General features: G+C 42.5%; 2 protein-coding genes across 4 annotated transcripts in view; both read left to right on the forward strand.

Moving 5' to 3' along the window:
• Positions 1-737, forward strand: part of LOC117962684 (microtubule-associated serine/threonine-protein kinase 1-like) — a 36,387-nt gene extending 35,650 nt beyond the window's left edge. For both annotated transcript variants that reach the window (XM_059008068.1, XM_059008067.1), the window contains one exon: positions 1-737. This exon is cut by the window's left edge and continues 1,912 nt beyond it. In XM_059008068.1, the coding sequence (XP_058864051.1) occupies positions 1-91 (91 nt within the window). In that variant the 3' untranslated portion in view covers positions 92-737.
• A 4,231-nt stretch (positions 738-4,968) lies between these two features.
• LOC131706605 (cysteine protease atg4da-like) lies at positions 4,969-17,293 on the forward strand. Of its 2 annotated transcripts, none has more exons than XM_059008003.1 (11): positions 4,969-5,413; positions 6,819-7,111; positions 8,284-8,367; positions 9,296-9,469; positions 10,360-10,684; positions 11,904-11,968; positions 12,201-12,349; positions 12,547-12,625; positions 14,333-14,409; positions 15,538-15,702; positions 16,454-16,561. In XM_059008003.1, the coding sequence occupies exons 2-10, from the start codon at positions 6,901-6,903 to the stop codon at positions 15,673-15,675; spliced, it is 1,302 nt and encodes a 433-aa protein (XP_058863986.1). In that variant the 5' UTR covers positions 4,969-5,413; positions 6,819-6,900; the 3' UTR covers positions 15,676-15,702; positions 16,454-16,561. The 2 variants fall into 2 exon arrangements, with proteins under 2 accessions (XP_058863986.1, XP_058863985.1); XM_059008002.1 differs by having other exon boundaries at positions 4,971-5,413; positions 15,538-15,657; positions 16,454-17,293.
• The last annotated feature ends 3,175 nt before the right edge of the window (positions 17,294-20,468 follow it).

The following is a 20,468-nucleotide window of genomic DNA, read 5'->3' on the forward strand; positions in this document are numbered from 1 at the left end:
TGCGTCCGGGAGCAGGCCGGTTACCTTAGCGACGGGCCTAGTGGGTGCGGCGCAGCCTGACAAAACCGAAAGCTCCCCTAAATATCATTAGCATTTCTCACTTTAGCAAGGGAAGGACTTACAAATCAAATGCCTTTTGAAGTTAGAAAACGATGCAAAGTGTGTGGCGTATAAGAGATGGGAGAGAGAGAAAGTATCATTTAAAAGAGATTAAAAAAACAAAACATGGTTGTAAAGGTGCTTCTGTGGCTATTTTCAATCATATGTGTGTGTATATGTATATATATACACACACAAGCCAGCGCTTCACGATATGCATATAAATGATAACTGTCTCCATCCGAATGCATGATCCGTATGAGAAAAATAAGTGCTTTACACACCAACAATGCTAAATACTGTGAACAGCCTAATCTGAAGTGACACTGGTTTCCAATGTGAAACGGTGTGGACCTTTTCGATTTTTCTTTGAATAAAGTCTTGAAAGAGGCAGGACATTATAACTTTTTTTTTTTAATCTAAGTTTTTTATGCAAACACGAAGAAGGTCTCGTTGCCTGTCCCAGTTTGTTAAGGTCCCCTCCTCGAAGGCTGCTTTAGCTATCAGCTCCAGCAGCAGTGTAGATGACTTTGTAGATCTTCAAGCCATGTTACAGATCAGCACACAGCTGACCTGGCTGCACCAATAGGATTACAGCTGTGGACAAATGTTTTGCATCACCTAGAATTTTAGGATTGAGCCATCATTTAATATATATATATATAAATGATGCCTCTAAATTCTGTTTATATATATATATATATATATATATATATATATATATATATATATATATATATATATATATATATATATATATTAACATCATTTAGATATTTTTATTTAATATCATGTAATCAAATAAAAGTACAAAATAATTTCTCAAAAAGTCTACCTGGAAGCCATGACAACAGTGAAGTTAGTTCATTCTACAGAGTGATGCAAAACTTTTGGCCAGTACAAGAAGACTTTTGACAACTGTACCGGAATATGGGGCACTACTGCTGGCTTTCTGTCCAACTCCAGACAGACGGGACCCCTCGGAAATGAAGCTCCTTGCTCAGGTCAGAAGCATGCATCCGTTGTGAGCTTATCAGAAACGCCAGTTCTAATCATAGCGAACGCCACGCACAGTGTGTCTGCTGGCACAGCAGAGCTGGCGTCTAGTACGCTGTCGGAACTACAGGCACCGTGGGACTCGGACCGTGCGTCCTTGCTTCGTTTTCTGATGTCATCCTACCTACACTGCTGCCTTGAAAACAACTGCTGCAGATCTATCTCGCTCCGAGCACAATCTGACACAGAGGGAAGGCTTCGGAAACCATTGAAAGGCATCGCTGTTGCTCACAGACCATGAGGAATTGAAAGGGTGTGCTGAATATGAATTACAACGTGTGATGTTTATGTAAACTTAACTTGTATGTGGATTGTATGTGTGTTTGTCAAAATATAGTATGCAAGACTGTTTTTTTATTGTGCCAGAGTAACCCAAAATCTTAAGGGATTCCTTCTCCTCATCGCGCAACAGCGAACCCTACTGGCCAAACACAGAGCGCATTCAGAGCGGATAAGAGGCGGGGCTGAGCTCTGTTCTCCAGGACGGGTAGCCCCGCCCACTTCCTCTCTGGATTGCTCTGTGTAAAAGCGATTCTGGCTTTAGGTTTGTGAGATCGGAGGACGCTCACACGCCCTCAGAACGTCCGTGCTGTGCGGGGCTCGCTGCGGTGAGGAGAAAAAACAGAATTGGACATTGGGAATTGGGGGGAAAATAAGTCAAAATAATAATTGGTCACAAAAAAACACTTTACTTTGAGAGTCAATACTTCTACTGAATAATAATAATAATACTAATACTACTACTACTATTATTATTAATAATAATAATAATATCAGGTTTTATTTAGCCCTGTTTAATTCACCTTCATTTGTATATAAACGCCAATGTAATGGGATAATGACTGTTGATTTATGTAAACAAGGATACGTTTACTGTGCTGAATTATTATTATTATTATTATTTTCAAACTAACAAAAAAAAGTTATTGCAGGCTAGTACTTTAGTACACTGTGTGATGTGAAATTAGCTCACTCTGAATATCGTGGAAGGGTTTTTATCATTGTGAGATTCATATTTTATAATATTGTCTTTTTTGCCAAAAAAAAAAAAAAGTCGCTGTTGTAGAAAAACAATATTAATTGTGAAAGGTAAAGAAATTAAATTTTTTTTTTAGATTTTTTTATGTTCTTTCAAAAAAGCACTTTATTTGCTGTTATCTATTTATTTATTTATTTATTTATTTATTTTATAATTGTATTTAATTATGTTCGTAGCTAACAAAATAAACCCTGTGTATCTTTTGCACTTTCATGAGCTACTTAGGTTATCAAATGCGTGGTTTTGAAAGAAACGCACGCGTTATATAAAAAAGAAAACATGTCATTTCATTTTAAAAGCACTTGGTGCTGCAGAAAGTTCTCAGTTTCTATGACGTATTTTCTGCATATCTGTTACACTTGCACTTCCTGTTCCATCTCACCTCCGCAGTGTTTTCTCAGTCATGTGACTCACTGAAAGCGCGTCAGTCAACAGGGGAATCAGCTGACTGATTAAACACAGGAAAGAAGCCACTGAAAGGGGGCAACCCTATCAGAAAACAAGGCTTGCAAACGGAGATTTCTTTAACCAAACACTGGACATGTAAGGCCTTTATAACGAACAGAAGTGCTCAAGAAGTAAGATTGGTGGATTGATTTTGTTAGCTACAGTCAGTGTAAGAAACTGGCGGTCCTTGAATGAAGGCGGTCGCTCGTTGAACTGTGCTGTATACTGAGGTTCTGTTCTGTTCAGTTGTGATTCCACGGGCTTCGTTATTTTGGGATCCTGTTGTATGTTTTCTAATGCACTTTTATTGTGAGCCAAGCTGAACACAAGTGCAGTACGTGTAATAAAAATTAAAAGATAATACGAATAACTTGAAATGTGTTTGTGTCTCTGTGTGTGCGCTGTGTGTAAGTGTGGGTGTGAGTGTGTGTGTGTGTTTGCGCTGTGTGTGTGTGTCTGTGTCTCTCTGTGTGTGCACGCTGTGGGTGTTTCTGTGTGTTTGTGTGTGTGTGTGTCACAATGTGTGTATGTCTGTGTTTGTGTGTCACAGTGTGTGTTTGTGTGTATGTGTCATTTTAAAAGTAGGAATTTGCAGGTAAAGGCATTTATTATTGGATAAATAAATAAATAAATACTGGACAAAAGAGAAAGAAATATCAAAAACTAAGTAAAAAAAAGTACACTTATTAATAATTTCTTAGCAGACGCCCTTATCCAGGGCGACTTACAATTGTTACAAGATATCACATTATTTTTACATATAATTCCCCATTTATACAGTTGGGTTTTTACTGGAGCAATCTAGGTAAAGTACCTTGCTCAAGGGTACAGCAGCAGCGTCCCCCATCTGGGATTGAACCCACGACCCTCCGGTCAAGAGTCCAGAGCCCTAACCACTACTCCACACTGCTGCCCTTACACTGCTACACTGAGGAAGAGGGTAAGCGTCTCTGCCTGTGCTGAGGAAGAGGGTGAGAGTGTCTGTGATGAAGAAGAGGGTAAGCGTCTCTGCCTGTGCTGAGGAAGAGGGTGAGAGTGTCTGTGATGAAGAAGAGGGTAAGCGTCTCTGCCTGTGCTGAGGAAGAGGGTGAGAGTGTCTGTGATGAAGAAGGCCTGGTTTGACTTTGTTGCTATAAGTGTCTTACAAGTCACATCGGCTGTTATGAAGTGAAAAATGATCAATAAAACTAGATGGTAACTTTACAAGTAAAGTTGTGGGGCTTGCTTTATTGGGAAAGTGGTCAAAGCAGCTGATTTGTGTCAAAAGTCACATTGTTTACTAATTGTCTCATGCTTAGAATGTGCTAGAATTTGAAATTTCTCAAAGTCCTATGACAGTTAACAGTGGGAAGCAGCCTACTGAAAGAAGTTGATGCGGTTACTAAAACAGCTGGACCTCTTGATTGGTAGACGCCGTTCCTGTTTTGAATAGCTGAGAAGTAGAGGAAGAGGAAGATGTCATACCCTCTAACTTTTTGTCTTACTTGTTGGGAAAGTGGTCAAAGCAGCTGATTTGTGTCAAAAGTCACATCGTTTACAGTAAATAGAAAGTTGGAAGTCTGGGAGTTTTTAAACAATGGGGAGCTTCAGAATGTTGAAAAAAGCCCCATTAAAGTGAATGAAGATGGACAAAAAAAGGACAAAAAGCTTAATAGTTTAAAAAGTATAAAAGATATCAAAAAGTTGTACACAAGCACACTATTCCAGACCGGTCTGCACGTTTTAAAGTTTGAACGGCGTTTCTAGCTTAAACGGTGTAAGAGGAGTAGCGTGCCAAAGAATAATAATAATAATAATAATAATAATAATAATAATAATAATAATAATAATAATAATAATAATAAGGAGAAGTATGTCGAAGATTTAAAGTGGGGACTCTTGCTTGGCAAGCCCCACTAAAAAAAAGATTTACAAAAATCTACCAACACTGAAATACAGCGTGTAACCAAATTCCAACACCTCGGTAACTCTCTAACATTAAGAGTGTACGTATCATAACAGGGCACGTAACGCGCAATGAAAAACTACAATCCCCACAATGCAACACAAAGATTGACAGCTTCATCAGCCACTGACGTGAGCATTCCTGAAATTCAGTTTGTGGGTGTGACCAATAACAGGAGAATAAAAATCATATGATCTCGACGTGTTTCTCTCACTAACCAATCATCGAGCCCGGTAATGGGCGTCGTTTGTGAATTGACATCACCGTTAGCCAATTAGATGACAGAAACATCACCACGCCATCCAATTACAGCATTTCAACCCGTCTTTTTTCTTTTTTTGGTCCCTCCCATTTAAGGTAAATATTATATACTAATTTTAAAAAGGCGTTTTATTTATTTATCGTTTCTGTGTTAAGTAGAGATGCTGGCGGATTGCAGATTGGGTCACGGAACCGTTTTTGTTGCGTTTAAACGCTGATAAATAAGATTTCGCTGCAATTTCCGGGTTAAAAAAAAAAACAGGAAGTGTTTGTTGTATAGTATAAAAAAGATAAACAATTGAGAAAACCTTACTTGTAATTCATAATTCATAATTCATAATTCATAATTCTGTGATGCTTAGTTTAAACCGAAGGCATAATTTATTTAATGGTACAACCGGGCTGACTATAACAGTAAGGCCGCGTCTTGGTATATTTCAAATTAATTTAATAATTACTAATTACTAATTTATTTTTTAAAAGACAGTGTGTGTGTGTGTTTGACTTTACCACGAGTCCTGACTGGGAATTAAAAAATATGGACAAATCCAGCCGTACGTTTTAAGGTAAGCGATTTTTATGTTTTATTTTTAATCCCCTCCGAATGACTGTTTCCGTGTTTATGTTGTATACGTTTTTATATAATGTAAGATTTAAATCCTGGTAGCAAAATCAGGCGTCCCCACACATTATGAATCCAGTTCTTGTTTTCAAAATGGTCCCGTATTTCAAATTTTAGGGAGGAAAGTTTGTTCATAGGTGTGCGTTGCAGCGTTGTGGTGCTTTTCCATATCAAGTAATTTTATACTCGTGTGATGTTAGTTGGAGCGATTTTATTTTTTAAAAGTAATTTCTCAAGACGCTCTTTGAATATATACAAGTCTGGAGTGGATCTGTTGATCCAGGCCGAAGTAAACACCGAGCTATGTTGTAAATAGTATGCGTGTGTTTTGCTTTATTTATTTGTTTATTTATTTAATTTATTTCCCGTTTTAATAAACAAAGTAACGAATTAGTAGGTTTACCGCCTTTTACGATTGCTTGGTAAGTGACGGTCGCCTAACACTAATATATAATACATCATGTTTAACTGTTTACCGGTCTTTTAAATATAGCTGAGAGAACATGCAGCCACTTTTTCAGGCTCAGTGGTTTGAAACCTGGTTCAGTCTCGGCTTACTCTGTCCAGATTTGGGGTCAGTTCCTGTTTTTTTTTTCAATTGAAGGAATTGGAATGGGAATTTTATATTTTAGAAACACGATTGCGGCGGCTGTTCCAACTGCTTTCGTTTGAAACAAACACGGTGACTTCAGTTCAAGTCGTTTGGTGTCGCTCGGAGACGCTCGTTTTTAACTAAACACGGCCAGTTGCAATTTTTTATCAATTGGAATTGAGAAGCGATTTTGGAAATGGAACTGTCTCTTATTTCCATCATGTTTGACTTTTTCAAACAGGCGAGTGTACAAAAACTGCTGAATACTTTTTGTCCTGTACTAGGAAAGAGAACTTCACTCAGAACAGCAGACCAGTAATCTCTCTCTCTCTAGAATGAACTGATTCTGCTTCATAAAGTCGAATGAAACCTGCTAAATAATGTGACGTTAACATATTGAATTACACACCGCTTTGTAGGTTTCCCTGTATACTTAACAAAACACTGACATCAAAATCTGACATGAAATACTGTACTACTATTATGGCTTCCGATAGACACTTGGATTATCATTTTGTAGTTTTAATTAAATTATGTTAAATAAAAGGTCTAAATTATGTTCATGTTGTTTTTTAATTGTCTCAATTAAAATTCTAGGTGATGCTATATATACATCTATAACTGTAAAGCAAGCAATCATGATAGTTTTAACCACTGGACCACACAGCCTCCTATAGGATTGTAAATCTGACCTGCAATGGAGTGTGTGTGTTTGTCACTGAACCCCAAATCCATGCCCTGCTCTTCTCCCTGCTAGGTGTGTGTGGATATGAGAATTCCCGGGACCACAGCAAGGATAAGAAGCCCTGCGGGGACGCTGGCCCCGTGACCTCAGCGGGATGAACTCCATCTCCCCCAGCTCCGCGCAGTACCTGGGGGCGAATCCCGAGGAGACGCTGCCCCCCGTGGGACGGAAGGCTCGCTCGCACGCCCCGCGCGCTGTCGGGAATCATTTCCTGAATGGCGAGGAGAGCGGTCAGTCCAGCGAACCGGATGAGGTGGACCGACTCAAAGCCAAGCTCATGTCCGCCTGGAACAATGTAAAATACGGTCAGTCACTGGAGTCTTTAAGGTCATCCGAGAAGCCAAGTGGCTCAATCCCATTATTATTATTATTATTATTATTATGATGATGATGATGAATTAGTCATTTATCAGACTCTTATCTAAAGCGACTCACAGAGACTAGGGGGTGAACTCTGCATCATCATCAACAACTGCTGCTGCAGAGTCACTTCCAATAGGAGCTCGTTCGTTTGACGTCTCACCCGAAGGACGGAGCACAAGGGGGTTCAGTGACTTGCTCAGGGTCACACACACACACACACAATGAGTCAGTGGCTGAGCTGGGATTTGAACCTCCTGGTATCAAGACCCCTTTTCTTTAACCACTGGACCACCAAACCCCTTTTAGTTCAGATAACTGCCACATTCCAGTCAGTCTTGCAGTACAGAACGTACACGCTGCCTGTGTGCGCTGGAATAAGCTGTTTGATTAATACCCAGCTGTGACAGTTGTGTGTCCAGAGCAAGAGTCAGATCTCATGAGACAGTAAGTGCTAAAGAGGATGTTAATGCTGGCATAAACCAAACAGCTTTTCTGAGGCTCTTAAGTCCTGTTTGCTTTCAGTGGGCATCTACCTGTGGAGTCATGGCTGCTCTGCATGGTAACTGGACTGGCCTTGCATTAGTTTTATTTCAGCTGTTTCCCATCATAACAGCAAAGGAAAGTGTAATAAAGCATATGGAAAGTATATCAAGGCGCAGGAAAGCATTGTGAAGCCCAGTGACGTTTGCTTTTGCGTATTTTAAGGTCCCGATACTCTGGTAGATAAGAACATTAGAACATATGAAAGTTTACAAACGAGAGGAGGCCATTCAGCTCGTCTTGCTCGTTTGGTTGTTAGTAGCTTATTGATCCCAGAATCTCATCAAGCAGCTTCTTGAAGGATCCCAGGGTGTCAGCTTCAACAACATTACTGGGCAGTTGGTTCCAGACCCTCACAATTCTCTGTGTAAAAAAAGTGCCTCCTATTTTCTGTTCTGAATGCCCCTTTATCTAATCTCCATTTGAGACCCCTGGTCCCCTGGGTCGACATTGTCTATACCTTTTAGGATTTTGAAATGTCAACGAAAAGATCCAACAGCATTCTGAAATGTCGTATTGAAAAATAACTTTTTCTTTTTTTCTTTTTCAAATCTTTCTGTTTTTTTTCTCTCAGGCTGGACAGTGAAAACAAAGACGCATTTCAGTAAAACCTCCCCCCTGATCTTGCTGGGACGAAGTTACACGCTTCATCACGAAGGTAGGAGGACTGTGAAAATGCCACTAAAATAATACAGAGCTTAACCTGCAGCTACAGCGCTCGGTCCAGTAAGCTGCCACAGTAATGCTCTCTGTTGCCATTCTGTGTTATTTTGTTTTCATCCCATGTGTAAGGAAGTGACACACGTAGAGCTTCAAGATTTATCCTTAGACACAGCAGTGTGGCGCCGAGTTAGAAACAGAAATCAGACTGGGATCGGTTACCTCGTGTTCTGGGAGGTGGTCTGTCGTCAGGAGAGGATTCAGGGAGCTTGTCTAAAGTGCCTGTCTTGTATATCTTACCTAACAGTGTGTTTGAAGCTGAACTTTGTGAGCTTTTATTGGAGTACTTCCATTGAAGGTGAAAGAACTTTCACAGTGAACTATTTAGACTGTCGCTCGGAGGTGAAATGCATCCTCATTTGGCAAACGTTTTGACTAGAAGTCTGGTTGTGTTTCGTCTGTGTTTTGAGTCAAGTATCGTAAACTAATATCTAGCTGCACCGTTGGCAGGTTTGTTTTTTGTTTTGTCTGTGTTGGGTCACAATGAGTATTTTATTGAACAACAATATTTTGTAATTTCTGTGTGTGTCTATCTCTGTGTGTGTCTGTCTCTTTGTGTGTGTGTGTGTGTCTGTCTCTGTATGTGTGTGTGTGTCTCTCTCTCTCTCTTTCTGTGTGTCTCTGTGTCTGTCTATCTGTGTGTGTGTGTGTGTGTGTGTGTCTCTGTGTGTGTGTGTGTGTGTGTGTCTCTGTCTGTCTGTCTGTCTCTGTGTGTGTGTCTGTCTCTGTGTGTGTCTGTCTCTCTGTCCGTCTGTCTGTCTGTCTGTGTCTCTCTCTCTCTCTCTCTCTCTCTCTCTCTGTGTCTCTCTCTCTGTGTGTGTCTGTCTCTGTGTGTGTCTGTCTCTCTGTGTGTGTGTCTCTCGCAGAGGGTCTGGAGCAGTTCCGGATGGACTTTGTGTCTCGGGTCTGGCTGACGTACCGCCGGGAGTTCCAGCAGCTGGAGGGCTCGGTGTTGACCACGGACTGCGGCTGGGGCTGCATGCTGAGGAGCGGGCAGATGCTGCTGGCTCAGGGGCTGCTGGTCCACCTCCTGCCGCCAGGTCTGTCCATACTGCATACAGCGCTGGACAAGAGCTTTGCATCATCACCCAGCAGAGTGAACTCCCTGTGCTTCATGAAGTGGAACGAAACCTGCTGAATAATGTCACCTTAGCATATCGAATCACACACAACGCTTTGGAGTTTTCACATATAAAGAAAATCTAACAGCAGATTTCAAACGTGACGTTCGGAAATCTAATATGAAATACTACTGTTATGGCTTCCGGTAGACTTTTGCAATATCATTTTGTATATATATATTTTTAATAGTGATGATAGATAGATAGATAGATAGCTATATCTATCTAGAGAGAGAGAGATAGACATCTCTATCTAGAGAGATAGATATCTCTATCTAGAGAGAGAGATAGATATCTCTATCTAGAGAGAGAGAGATAGATAGATATCTCTATCTAGAGAGAGAGATAGATATCTCTATCTAGATAGAGAGAGAGATCTCTTTGTCTATAAAGAGATAGATAAATAGATAGAGAGATAGATATGGATATAATATTGTTTTTATTCTGTCTCAGTCCTAAAATTTTAGGTGATGCAAACCTTTTGGCCCCAGCTGTAAATGTGTGAAACGTACGTTAGTTCTGCCTGAAATCGGAGACACAAAAGCTTCATCGTGGTTGCAGGTACAATACAACACACGTCTATTTGTACAGAGCGCCCTTCACGCCACGACACCCCAGAGCGCTGTGCAAGAGAGCTCGTATGTGCAGTCCACTCCCGCTACAGCCAAGTACACAAAATATAAACAAAAAGTGTGTTTTCAATTTAGACTTGAAAGAATCCAGCGTTTCAAGCTGCCCAGTATCGACACGAGATTCTTTATCCTTCTGTATATATGGAAAAAAAAAAACCCTTTTCTGTGTGTTTTCAGAGTGGACCTGGCCGGATGCCTTGCAGCTGACGGACGTGGAAATGGAACCACTGAGAACACGCTCCCCCTCCCGGGCCGGCCCACTGCCGGCTCTGCAGCAGGTGTTCACAGTGCAGCCTGAACCAAGGAGGAGGGAGAGGGGGAGGGAGAGGGAGGAGCCCACCCGGGACCCCCACGCAGAGCAGCTGCACAGAAAGCTGGTGTCCTGGTTTGGGGATCACCCCCTCGCCCCTTTCGGGGTGCACAGGCTGGTGGAGTGTGGAAAGAGTTCTGGGAAGAAAGCAGGAGACTGGTACGGGCCTTCTATAGTGGCCCACATCATCCGGTGAGCGTTTACAGGGAGAGCAGGACTTTTATATGTAACAAAAATTATGTATCAAGTCTTTTTAGCAGACGCTTTTATCCAAAGCGACTTCGAGTCTCGGGGGTGAACTATTAATCATCATCAACTGCTGCTGCTGCAGAGTCACTTCCAGCAGGACCTCAGTTTCACGTCTTTCATCAGTGTAATAGTGTAATGATAAGCGCGGTTAATTGATTTGCGTTGAGAAGCTACGGAAACCGGATTCACCTCGCGTTACGAAACTCTTTAACCCCTTCAGGTACACGTGAGGAATCGAGGGCTTGTTCAAAACGGTTTCTTCTTCAAACACATTTTATTATTATTAGTTTATTTAGCAGACGCCTTTATCCAAGGCGACTTACAGAGACTAGGGTGTGTGAACTATGCATCAACTGCAGAGTCACTTACAACTACGTCTCACCTGAGAGACGGAGCACAAGGAGGTTAAGTGACTTGCTCAGGGTCACACAATGAGTCAGTGGCTGAGGTGGGATTTGAACCGGGGACCTCCTGGTTACAAGCCCTTTTCTTTAACCTCTGGACCACACAGCCTCTTATAGAGAGCGACTCGAGCATCACAAGGAGGAAACTGGCAATTTTAGACGACCAGATCCAACCTAGACAGTGAATATGAAACCCTGCTTCGTGCACCTCGTTGCAAAAATAAAGCTAGCATCGTTTTTATTTTATTATTATTATTATTGTTATTTATTTCTTAGCAGACGCCCTTATCCAGGGCGACTTACAATTGTTACAAGATATCACATTTTTACATTATTTCACATTATACAGATTCACATTATTTTACATACAATTACCCATTTATACAGCTGGGTTTTTACTGGAGCAATCTAGGTAAAGTACCTTGCTCAAGGGTACAGCAGCAGTGTCCCCCACTGGGGATTGAACCCACAACCCTCCAGTCAGGAGTCCAGAGCCCTAACCACTACTCCACACTGCTGCCCTGCTGCCATTTGTTTTATTTCGCTTGTATCTTAAATGATTCAAGTTTTATTTCAGTATCAAACACCTGATCATTTCTGCACGACTAAATGGAGCAGAAATGATCAGTCTTTTTTTTTTTTTAAATAGATGTATGCTGATGTAAATAATACAAAACAGACATCAATGGTACTTGTATAACGGAATCAACCAATGAATTTAATCACCGCTTGTGTTTTTTCTCTCTCTCTCTCTTTAGGAAAGCCGTTGCGAAGGCCTCTGAACTCTCCAAGCTCACTGTCTACGTCGCTCAGGATTGCACGGGTGAGTTCAAAAACATTTTCCGCGTGCTTCCCGAAATGATTTATTTCCACGTTTCTCTGTGTGAGGGAGCGTGCACGACAAGGATTTAAGCAGAATTTTCCATTTAGTGAACCCAGCAATCAAAAATGACAGCGTGATCATTCTCATTAGAGACTAATAATGAGGCTGTTGGTTATTAACAGAAATTAAGCAATGACGTCGCTCCTTGCTCCTTGTCTATTTTCTCTTGCAGTGTATAAGGGGGACGTGTTGAAGCAGTGTCAGCCTGCTGGAAGAGACGGGCTCTCGGGTCTCAGTACGGACTGGAAATCCGTTATCATACTGGTCCCAGTGCGGTTGGGAGGAGAGACGCTCAATCCCATCTATACAGAGTGTGTGAAGGTAACTGGAACATCTACTTCCAGCACGATTCATTTTAAGGGCCACTTTCTTTTTTTTTTTTTTGGTACTTATTTACCGTTAACAAATGTTCATTTTGAGCTAAGGGGTTGTATAGTAAGTTAATAAACAAATTTGTATATTCAGTTTTCTGCTGATTTTTATTTTAACAACAAGGTTTGTTGGTTCTGTCTCAACAGGACATTCTCCGCTTAGACTGCTGTCTTGGGATCATTGGCGGGAAACCCAAGCACTCCCTGTACTTCGTGGGATACCAGGGTAAGCACCGATCCCCGTCCAGAGATCTGACCCTAAACCAGGGCTTGTTAACCCGTTGTTGCCCCGTCCGGGTAACTCCCAGCCCGGTTTTGAAAAGCCTCTTGATTTAACAGAAGATCCCAAAACGCTTCTGTTCGGTACGTGAAGGTCTGGGGCGTGCGGCTTCGAAAGAAACGCGCTTCACAGCAAACTCTGGTTTCCATTTGCAAACGTGACACCTGGTTCTGTTTGTCCTGTTACATCCTTTTTATAAACCTGCCTGCATGAAAACCCGAGGGGTGTGAGAATTTCGACGAACCCCTTCGTAGTGTTGTAGGCACATTTCTTTTTTCATTTTGAAGTCTCTTACTTCATGTTTTTTCGTGCTGTGTTTTGGTATCTTCTTACATTTCCTACCCTTTCTAAAAAGTTTACCGCAGTCACTTTTTCCCCCCCATGGTTATACTCTGCATTTACCATAGCGTACCGTGGTTTGTTTATTTAATATGCTTTACCAGACCTCTCTGTGCTTTACAATGCTTCCCTATGCTTTACCAGACCTCTCTGTGCTTTACAATGCTTCCCTATGCTTTACCACACCTCTCTGTGCTTTACAATGCTTCCCTATGCTTTACCACACCTCTCTGTGCTTTACAATGCTTCCCTATGCTTTACCACACCTCTCTGTGCTTTACAATGCTTCCCTATGCTTTACCACACCTCTCTGTGCTTTACAATGCTTCCCTATGCTTTACCACACCTCTCTGTGCTTTACAATGCTTCCCTATGCTTTACCACACCTCTATGTGCTTTACAATGCTTCCCTATGCTTTACCACACCTCTCTGTGCTTTACAATGCTTTCCTATGCTTTACCACACCTCTCTGTGCTTTACAATGCTTCCCTATGCTTTACCAGACCTCTCTGTGCTTTACAATGCTTCCCTATGCTTTACCACACCTCTCTGTGCTTTACAATGCTTCCCTATGCTTTACCACACCTCTCTGTGCTTTACAATGCTTCCCTATGCTTTACCACACCTCTCTGTGCTTTACAATGCTTCCCTATGCTTTACCACACCTCTCTGTGCTTTACAATGCTTCCCTATGCTTTACCACACCTCTCTGTGCTTTACAATGCTTCCCTATGCTTTACCACACCTCTCTGTGCTTTACAATGCTTCCCTATGCTTTACCACACCTCTCTGTGCTTTACAATGCTTCCCTATGCTTTACCACACCTCTCTGTGCTTTACAATGCTTCCCTATGCTTTACCACACCTCTCTGTGCTTTACAATGCTTCCCTATGCTTTACCACACCTCTCTGTGCTTTACAATGCTTCCCTATGCTTTACCAGACCTCTCTGTGCTTTACAATGCTTCCCTATGCTTTACCAGACCTCTCTGTGCTTTACAATGCTTCCCTATGCTTTACCACACCTCTCTGTGCTTTACAATGCTTCCCTATGCTTTACCACACCTCTCTGTGCTTTACAATGCTTCCCTATGCTTTACCAGACCTCTCTGTGCTTTACAATGCTTCCCTATGCTATTCCATGCTTTCACTTCACCTTATTACACTTTGCTGTGCTTTTACTGTGGGAAACTTTTATAAGGGACAGGCCCATAACCACTGAGAGAGCAGGACAGGTGAGCTTGTTTTGGGCAGCGTTGTGCCTCTGTTAAGTGGTTTATTTTTTAGTGACGGTCTTGTGTGTTCGTTTGCAGATGATCACTTGCTGTATTTGGACCCACACTATTGCCAGTCTGTGGTGGACGTCACAAAGGACAACTTCCCCCTAGAGGTAAGAGCTGTGGATCTTTACCTGCAGAGTGTCACCCTTTTTATATATATATCTGGGGGGAATAAACCAATTGTGCTGAAATTTAGTGTTAGAGTTATTTAGCAGAAGCTACTGAGAGTAATAGATTCTGAGGAGATATATATATATAAAAAACCACTTATCCCATTGTGATGAAACTGTTAACATTGGGAGAGTAAGATTGTGTGAATATATGGCAGTGTCGTTCTGTCTGTACATCTGTCTGTCTGCGTGTCGCACACTTTGTTAGATGCCTCTTGAGAACACAAGAAGGAAATTCCCTGTACTTTAAATCAATCAATCAATCAATCAATCTTTATTTTATATCGTGCCTTTCATAGTGGAGCACCATCACAAAGCGCTAAATCAGTCCTTTATAAAAGATTAGCACAGTAAAAGCATAGCAAAGTGTAAGAAAGCATAGGGAAGCATTGTAAAGCACAGAGAGGTCTGGTAAAGCATAGGGAAGCATTGTAAAGCACAGAGAGGTCTGGTAAAGCATAGGGCAGCATTGTAAAGCACAGAGAGGGATGGTAAAGCATAGGGCAGCATTGTAAAGCACAGAGAGGGATGGTAAAGCATAGGGAAGCATTGTAAAACACAGAGGTCTGGTAAAGCATAGGGGAGCATTGTAAAACACAGAGAGGTGTGGTAAAGCATAGGGAAGCATTGTAAAGCACAGAGAGGTGTGGTAAAGCATAGGGAAGCATTGTAAAGCACAGAGAGGTGTGGTAAAGCATAGGGAAGCATTGTAAAGCACAGAGAGGTGTGGTAAAGCATACCAGGGTAAACTTTTATAAGGGTGCAGATCAGTAATACAACCGGCTACAGTAAACATTTTTAACAGAGTCGTCGACGCTCCATCCAGATCAGCCCTGTGTTTCTGCTTTGCTGCGTATCTTGAGTCAAATTTACTCCAGGCTTTAACTCTGTTTGTGTTTATTAACCTGCCCTCCTCTCCTCTACTCTCCTCCCGTATCCTCTCCTCTCCTCTCCATGTCTCTCCTCCCGTATCCTCTCCTCTCCATGTCTCCCCTCCCCTCTCCTCTCCTCCCGTACCCTCCCCTCTCCCCTCCCCTCCCCTCTCCTCCTCCCATCCCCTCTCCCCAGTCATTTCACTGTAACGCTCCTCGGAAGCTGCCTTTCAGTCGCATGGATCCCAGCTGCACGATCGGCTTCTACGCCAAAAACAAGAAGGACTTTGAGTCCCTGTGCTGTGCAGTGATGGGGGTGAGTAAGAAGGACTAAGAGTCCCTGTGCTGTGCAGTGATGGAGGTGAGTAAGAAGGACTAAGAGTCCCTGTGCTGTGAAGTGAGTTGAATGTTTTCGCACAGCGTTGCCACATTCATATCAATGAGTAACTTGATAAGAAGGATTTCTCTTGACGAGTCTTGAGTTCAGGAGCTGCTCTTCAGATCCACTTCCTTACCTTGGCTCACGTAACGTAGAGCAGCCCAGCGAGAATGTGTTTGTAGAAGTGAGAGCCAGGGCTAAAGAGTGAGTATCTAAAAGTGCTTTGAATTTCCTAGCCACAGGCTAGCTGGTGCCTGTACGTATTAATACAACTGTGGGTCTTCTAGGCTGCGTTACAAATGTCTTTCACACCTGGGTGTCTGTTTATTTATATTGAGTCTCTGGACAAAGGCTGTAAAAGGAGGCTTGGTGGTGCGGTGGTTAGAGAAAGGGGCTCGATACCAGGAGGTTCAAATCCCAGCTCAGCCACTGACTCCCTGTGTGTGTGTGACCCTGAGCAAGTCACTGAACCTCCTTGTGCTCCGTCCTTCGGATGAGACGTAAAACAAACGAGGTCCTATTGGAAGTGACTCTGCAGCAGCAGCAGCAGCAGTTGTTGATGATGCAGAGTTCACCCCCTAGTCTCTGTACGTCGCTTTGGATAAAAGCGTCTGCTAAATGACTCCTTTATCACAATGAGAGTAGTTGAAGTGCGAAATGCCAGCCGTCTCTCCCCAGCCCGGATTGAGAGAAACAGGGCTTGTAATCGGGAATGTTTTGTTCATCTTTCAAGGCTTTGACGTCCTCGTCTTCCAAAGAGAAGTACCCCATCTTCACGTTCGTGGAGGGGCACGGGCAGGACTACGGGCTGGACGAGCTGAGCACCCTGCCTCCCGCACACGCTGCCCTCCCCCCAGCGGCGGGCAAGCTGGGCAAACCCAAGAGTGCCAGCACTGACGACTTCGTGTTCCTCTGAGAAACCCTGCGCCCAGAACGCTGCTGCCTCGCGCAACTCCAACCCTTCCATTTTAATTTATTTTTAACAACACTTTCTATATACAGGGAGACAAGGAACTTTGACCTTTTTTCCTTATTTTTTTTTTTTACACTAATGAAACCAAAAGGACTTGCAAACAGGTTCTGGATGCACTGCGACAGTCCGAAGCCCGCGTGGAGTTCTATTGCGTTCGCTGCCTCCGAGGGTCGCGCGCAGTTCACGAAAGCGGGATCTTCATCCTGGGAGGCGCCGTGTGCTGATTGGTCATCCTTCGTTTTTTTAAGTTTAGGAATCTCTTTTTTTTTTCCTCGTTTCCACAAGCAGAGGAGACCACGATTAAACCCGTCCCGTGTGTCTTCCTGTGCAGCAAATCAGACAAATGAGGTTTTCTACTGTTGGAGCTGAATCCAGCGCAGATGTCTGTGCAGGAGCAGGGCCCCGAGCTGTCTGGGTCTTTCAGTCCGGTGGGCTTTGCTTTGTAAAACCAGCACAGTGTGCGAGACTCTCTCCAGTTGTGTCTTTTTTAAATGTTTGCACCTGATTTTATAATATCTCTGCTGTTTGTTCCACTCGCTATGCAGTGCTTTCAGTTACCAGTCACTGCAAAGCTTATTAAAGTTTACCTGGTTAAATCTGCTCAGTAATCTTGCTTATTTTCCTTGTGGCTGTAACTATCCACCCTTGGTTTGCCATGCTTCTTTCACATGCTTTATCATTCAACTCTCTCTCTCGTTCTCTCTCGCTCTCTTCAATGCTTGCCTCTGCTGGATCGTCTTTCCCTTGTGTTTTTATCACACTTTGCTCTGCTTTTACTGTGTGGGGGGGGGGGGGGGGAGACTCTTTTTATAGAAGGGTCTCTTTCCAGGTGGCAGGAAGGTTTTGACTTGATCAGGAAGCTGCCGAAATTCTCAGGGAAACCCGTGGAATGTAAAAAACAAATAGACAAATGCTGTTCCCTTTCAGAAAAACTACACCATGAGATTATATATATATATAATTATAGACTCCACCAGGTGCTTAAAGTCAAGCTTCTCAATCCGTCCGCACACAATGCTGGGTCCGCTATCGTCTCAATTAGCAGCCATCGCTATCTGGGTACAGGAGCATCACTGCGGGGCGGACTTGATCAGCAAGTTATATAAACTACTCCGTTCGTTCAGGCTCTCCAGAGCACCCCAGAGACCAGGAGATCACCCCCTCCTCCCCCCCCCCCCCCCCCCGCCCCCGCCCCCCCACACCAGGGCCGTGCTAAACCCTGTCAGGTAGACAGACAGGTCTTGAGAAAAAGTGGCCAAGCAATGAGAGTAAGAATTGTAAATCCCGTGACGGGTGGTTCTTGTTAAACTGGCGATTTGCACGAGGATCTGAATACCGGATTCGTTTTAACACGTGAACCTTCTTGAGTTTTTATTTTTTTTTTTTCCATTGCGACCAGACAGAAGTAAACCACAGAGACGGCGCGCGTGTGTTCAGTGAACAGGGATGGGATTTTAGATCAGTGTTTGAATGTGTTCTCCACGCGTCGGCGATCAGGAATAATGATCTGGTTTTGCAGTACAGGACTCGACACTACTCTGGTCCGTTTGAAAAGGCAGACCTGCTGATGCACGTACGGGCTGCTGCTTTAGCAAGCTTTCAATTCTAAAAAATACATTGATTTTATTTGTAGAAGGAAGTCTACTCTTAGGAAAATTAATTCCATAAATCCTATTCCATCAAACCTATAGGTCTCAAATATGCAGTTTGAAAGAATCGCCTGTTACAGCAAATGTGTATTTTCAGTGTTACATACGGTGTCTGGTACTATACTGGGTTAAAGAAAGTTCTCAGTTTCCATGCCTTGCCATCACCAAAGCTCTTACACTTGCACTTCCTGTCTCACTCAACCTCTTCTGGGTAAGCCACTGACTGACAGCACCTCAGTTAATAGGGATGCAGCTAATTGGTTGATAGGGTTGATGGGGGGGGCGGGGCAATGATCAAGGAAGTGCAACGCTGTCTGAAAGCATGGTTAGCAAACAGAGAATTCTTGAACCTAGTGTAGTACCTGGTGGTTTAAAAATTGTAAATGTTAGCATTAAAGATTCGGGTAACTCTTTTGCGAGCTACAAAAACCTAAAAAAAGTTTTTATTTTTCCTTTTCTCCAGACTTCTGTCATTTGCACTGTTGACTTGGGTGGAGCCTCTGCTTTTTACAGACCTGATTTTTCTCTTTCAGACTCCTTCGATATGGATGTTCAGTGTAAGGGCTGGCATTTGCAAACCTTACACTGAAAACTGCAATGTGATGCAACTCATTCACACTTTTTAATCTCGATTTTAATTACAGTAGCATTTAAAACACTAATCACTTCAGTCATTTAAAATATTCAGTGTCGTCCGCTATAAACAAACAGGCTTCTAAATAATCAAAATGCTGTTCTTCAGTTCAGCACGTTTAAATCCACGTTTGGCTTTGCTGAACACAAGAAACTTGGGTCCTACTAATGAAAGGTGCAGGTGGGGTTCTATTACCTGTAGCACACACAGGAAGTGGACTTTTAGAATTCAGACAGGAAGTGGCTTCGCTTGGGTCAGATTGAAAATAAAGGAAAGTTAGACCATCTGCAAAACCCTGAGGGGCTGGTATAGTTATCACGCTGCTTTTTAAAGCCTTAAACTATCCCGGAGTAGATTTTTAGCCCGGGTTTTATTGACCCTGTAGATGCTGGCACCTCAGTTTTGTGATAAAGGGTGCAGGGCAATGGTTTAGTTGATCCCTGAGTCTGCAGCTTTCATTACACTGAACATTTTAAGTTTTTTTTTTTTGAAGTTTTTTCATGCTTGGTACCTCTTTAATTGAAACACAAGAAACTACTGCTGTGTGAATGACTTGGTTTTTAATCTAGAGCCAGGGGGGGGTCAGACTCCAGTCCTGGGGGGGGTGCGTGGGGTCTAATGCTTTTCATTCCAACTTCAGCTCTCAATTAACTTAATAGATCGAATTATTTGTTCAATTGGACGTGTGTTTTAATATTTTTTTTTTATTTTTATTTTTTTAATTCCCTTGATTTCAAAGTGTGCACGACCTGTAAAACATTTTGAGACCGGGGAGAGAGAGAGAGAGAGAAGTGTTTAATGTGTCAAAATCATCAAATAATTTAGAGCAATTAAGTAATTGAGAGCTCGGGGTGGAAGGAAAGCCAGAAGCTGCCCTGCGACCCCCCAGGAGCTGAGACTGACCCCCCCCCCCCCCGGTCTGGGGGGGTTCTCAAAGGATTTTCTGTTTTATAAATCTAGATGAATAAATGTACAAATTGAAGATTGCATTCAGAGAATTTTTCCAGTATTTTGTTAAAAGAATTATAAATGCATTTTGGTGTATCTTAAACAAAGGCATTTGTTAAAGGTGGAGTACACCCAGAATAAAAAAACTAAATAAAAAATAATGTTGTTTGTTTATCTGTTTTTATATACTAGTGAAAAGGACACCTGTCACTTTTTTTTTTTTAAGGTTGTGCATAACCTCCTATTGCTGCAGGTTGCAACGTGACCTTTTTGGCTCACGGAATGATTTGGCGAGCAGATTTTAAGAAGGGGGGGAGTTCCCTGTGTTTAAGGGACTGCAAACAAACTGGACTGCTAACGAGGTCAGGTCTCTGATACAGTAGGGGGCGCAGAAGGCTTTGGAAAGGTGTTCTTTCAGTGCCAAACTGCACAAGATCCATCTGGGGTGAAAAAAATTATCAGGTAATGTTTTTCAAAAGAAATCAGCCGGGAGCTGCGATTTCAGGTAGAATTAATATTTTTAATGTTCGTTCTTCACGGAGAC

This window comes from Acipenser ruthenus, chromosome 36 (assembly GCF_902713425.1).
Source record: "Acipenser ruthenus chromosome 36, fAciRut3.2 maternal haplotype, whole genome shotgun sequence".
Lineage (NCBI taxonomy): Eukaryota > Metazoa > Chordata > Actinopteri > Acipenseriformes > Acipenseridae > Acipenser > Acipenser ruthenus.

Coding starts and splice junctions, on each gene's coding strand:
- LOC131706605 (XM_059008002.1), top strand. CDS start 6,901: ATGAACTCCATCTCCCCCAGCTCCGCGCAGTACCTGGGGGCGAATCCC. Junction 9,470..10,359: donor GGTCCACCTCCTGCCGCCAG/GTCTGTCCATAC, acceptor GTGTGTTTTCAG/AGTGGACCTGGCCGGATGCC. Junction 12,626..14,332: donor GTACTTCGTGGGATACCAGG/GTAAGCACCGAT, acceptor GTTCGTTTGCAG/ATGATCACTTGCTGTATTTG.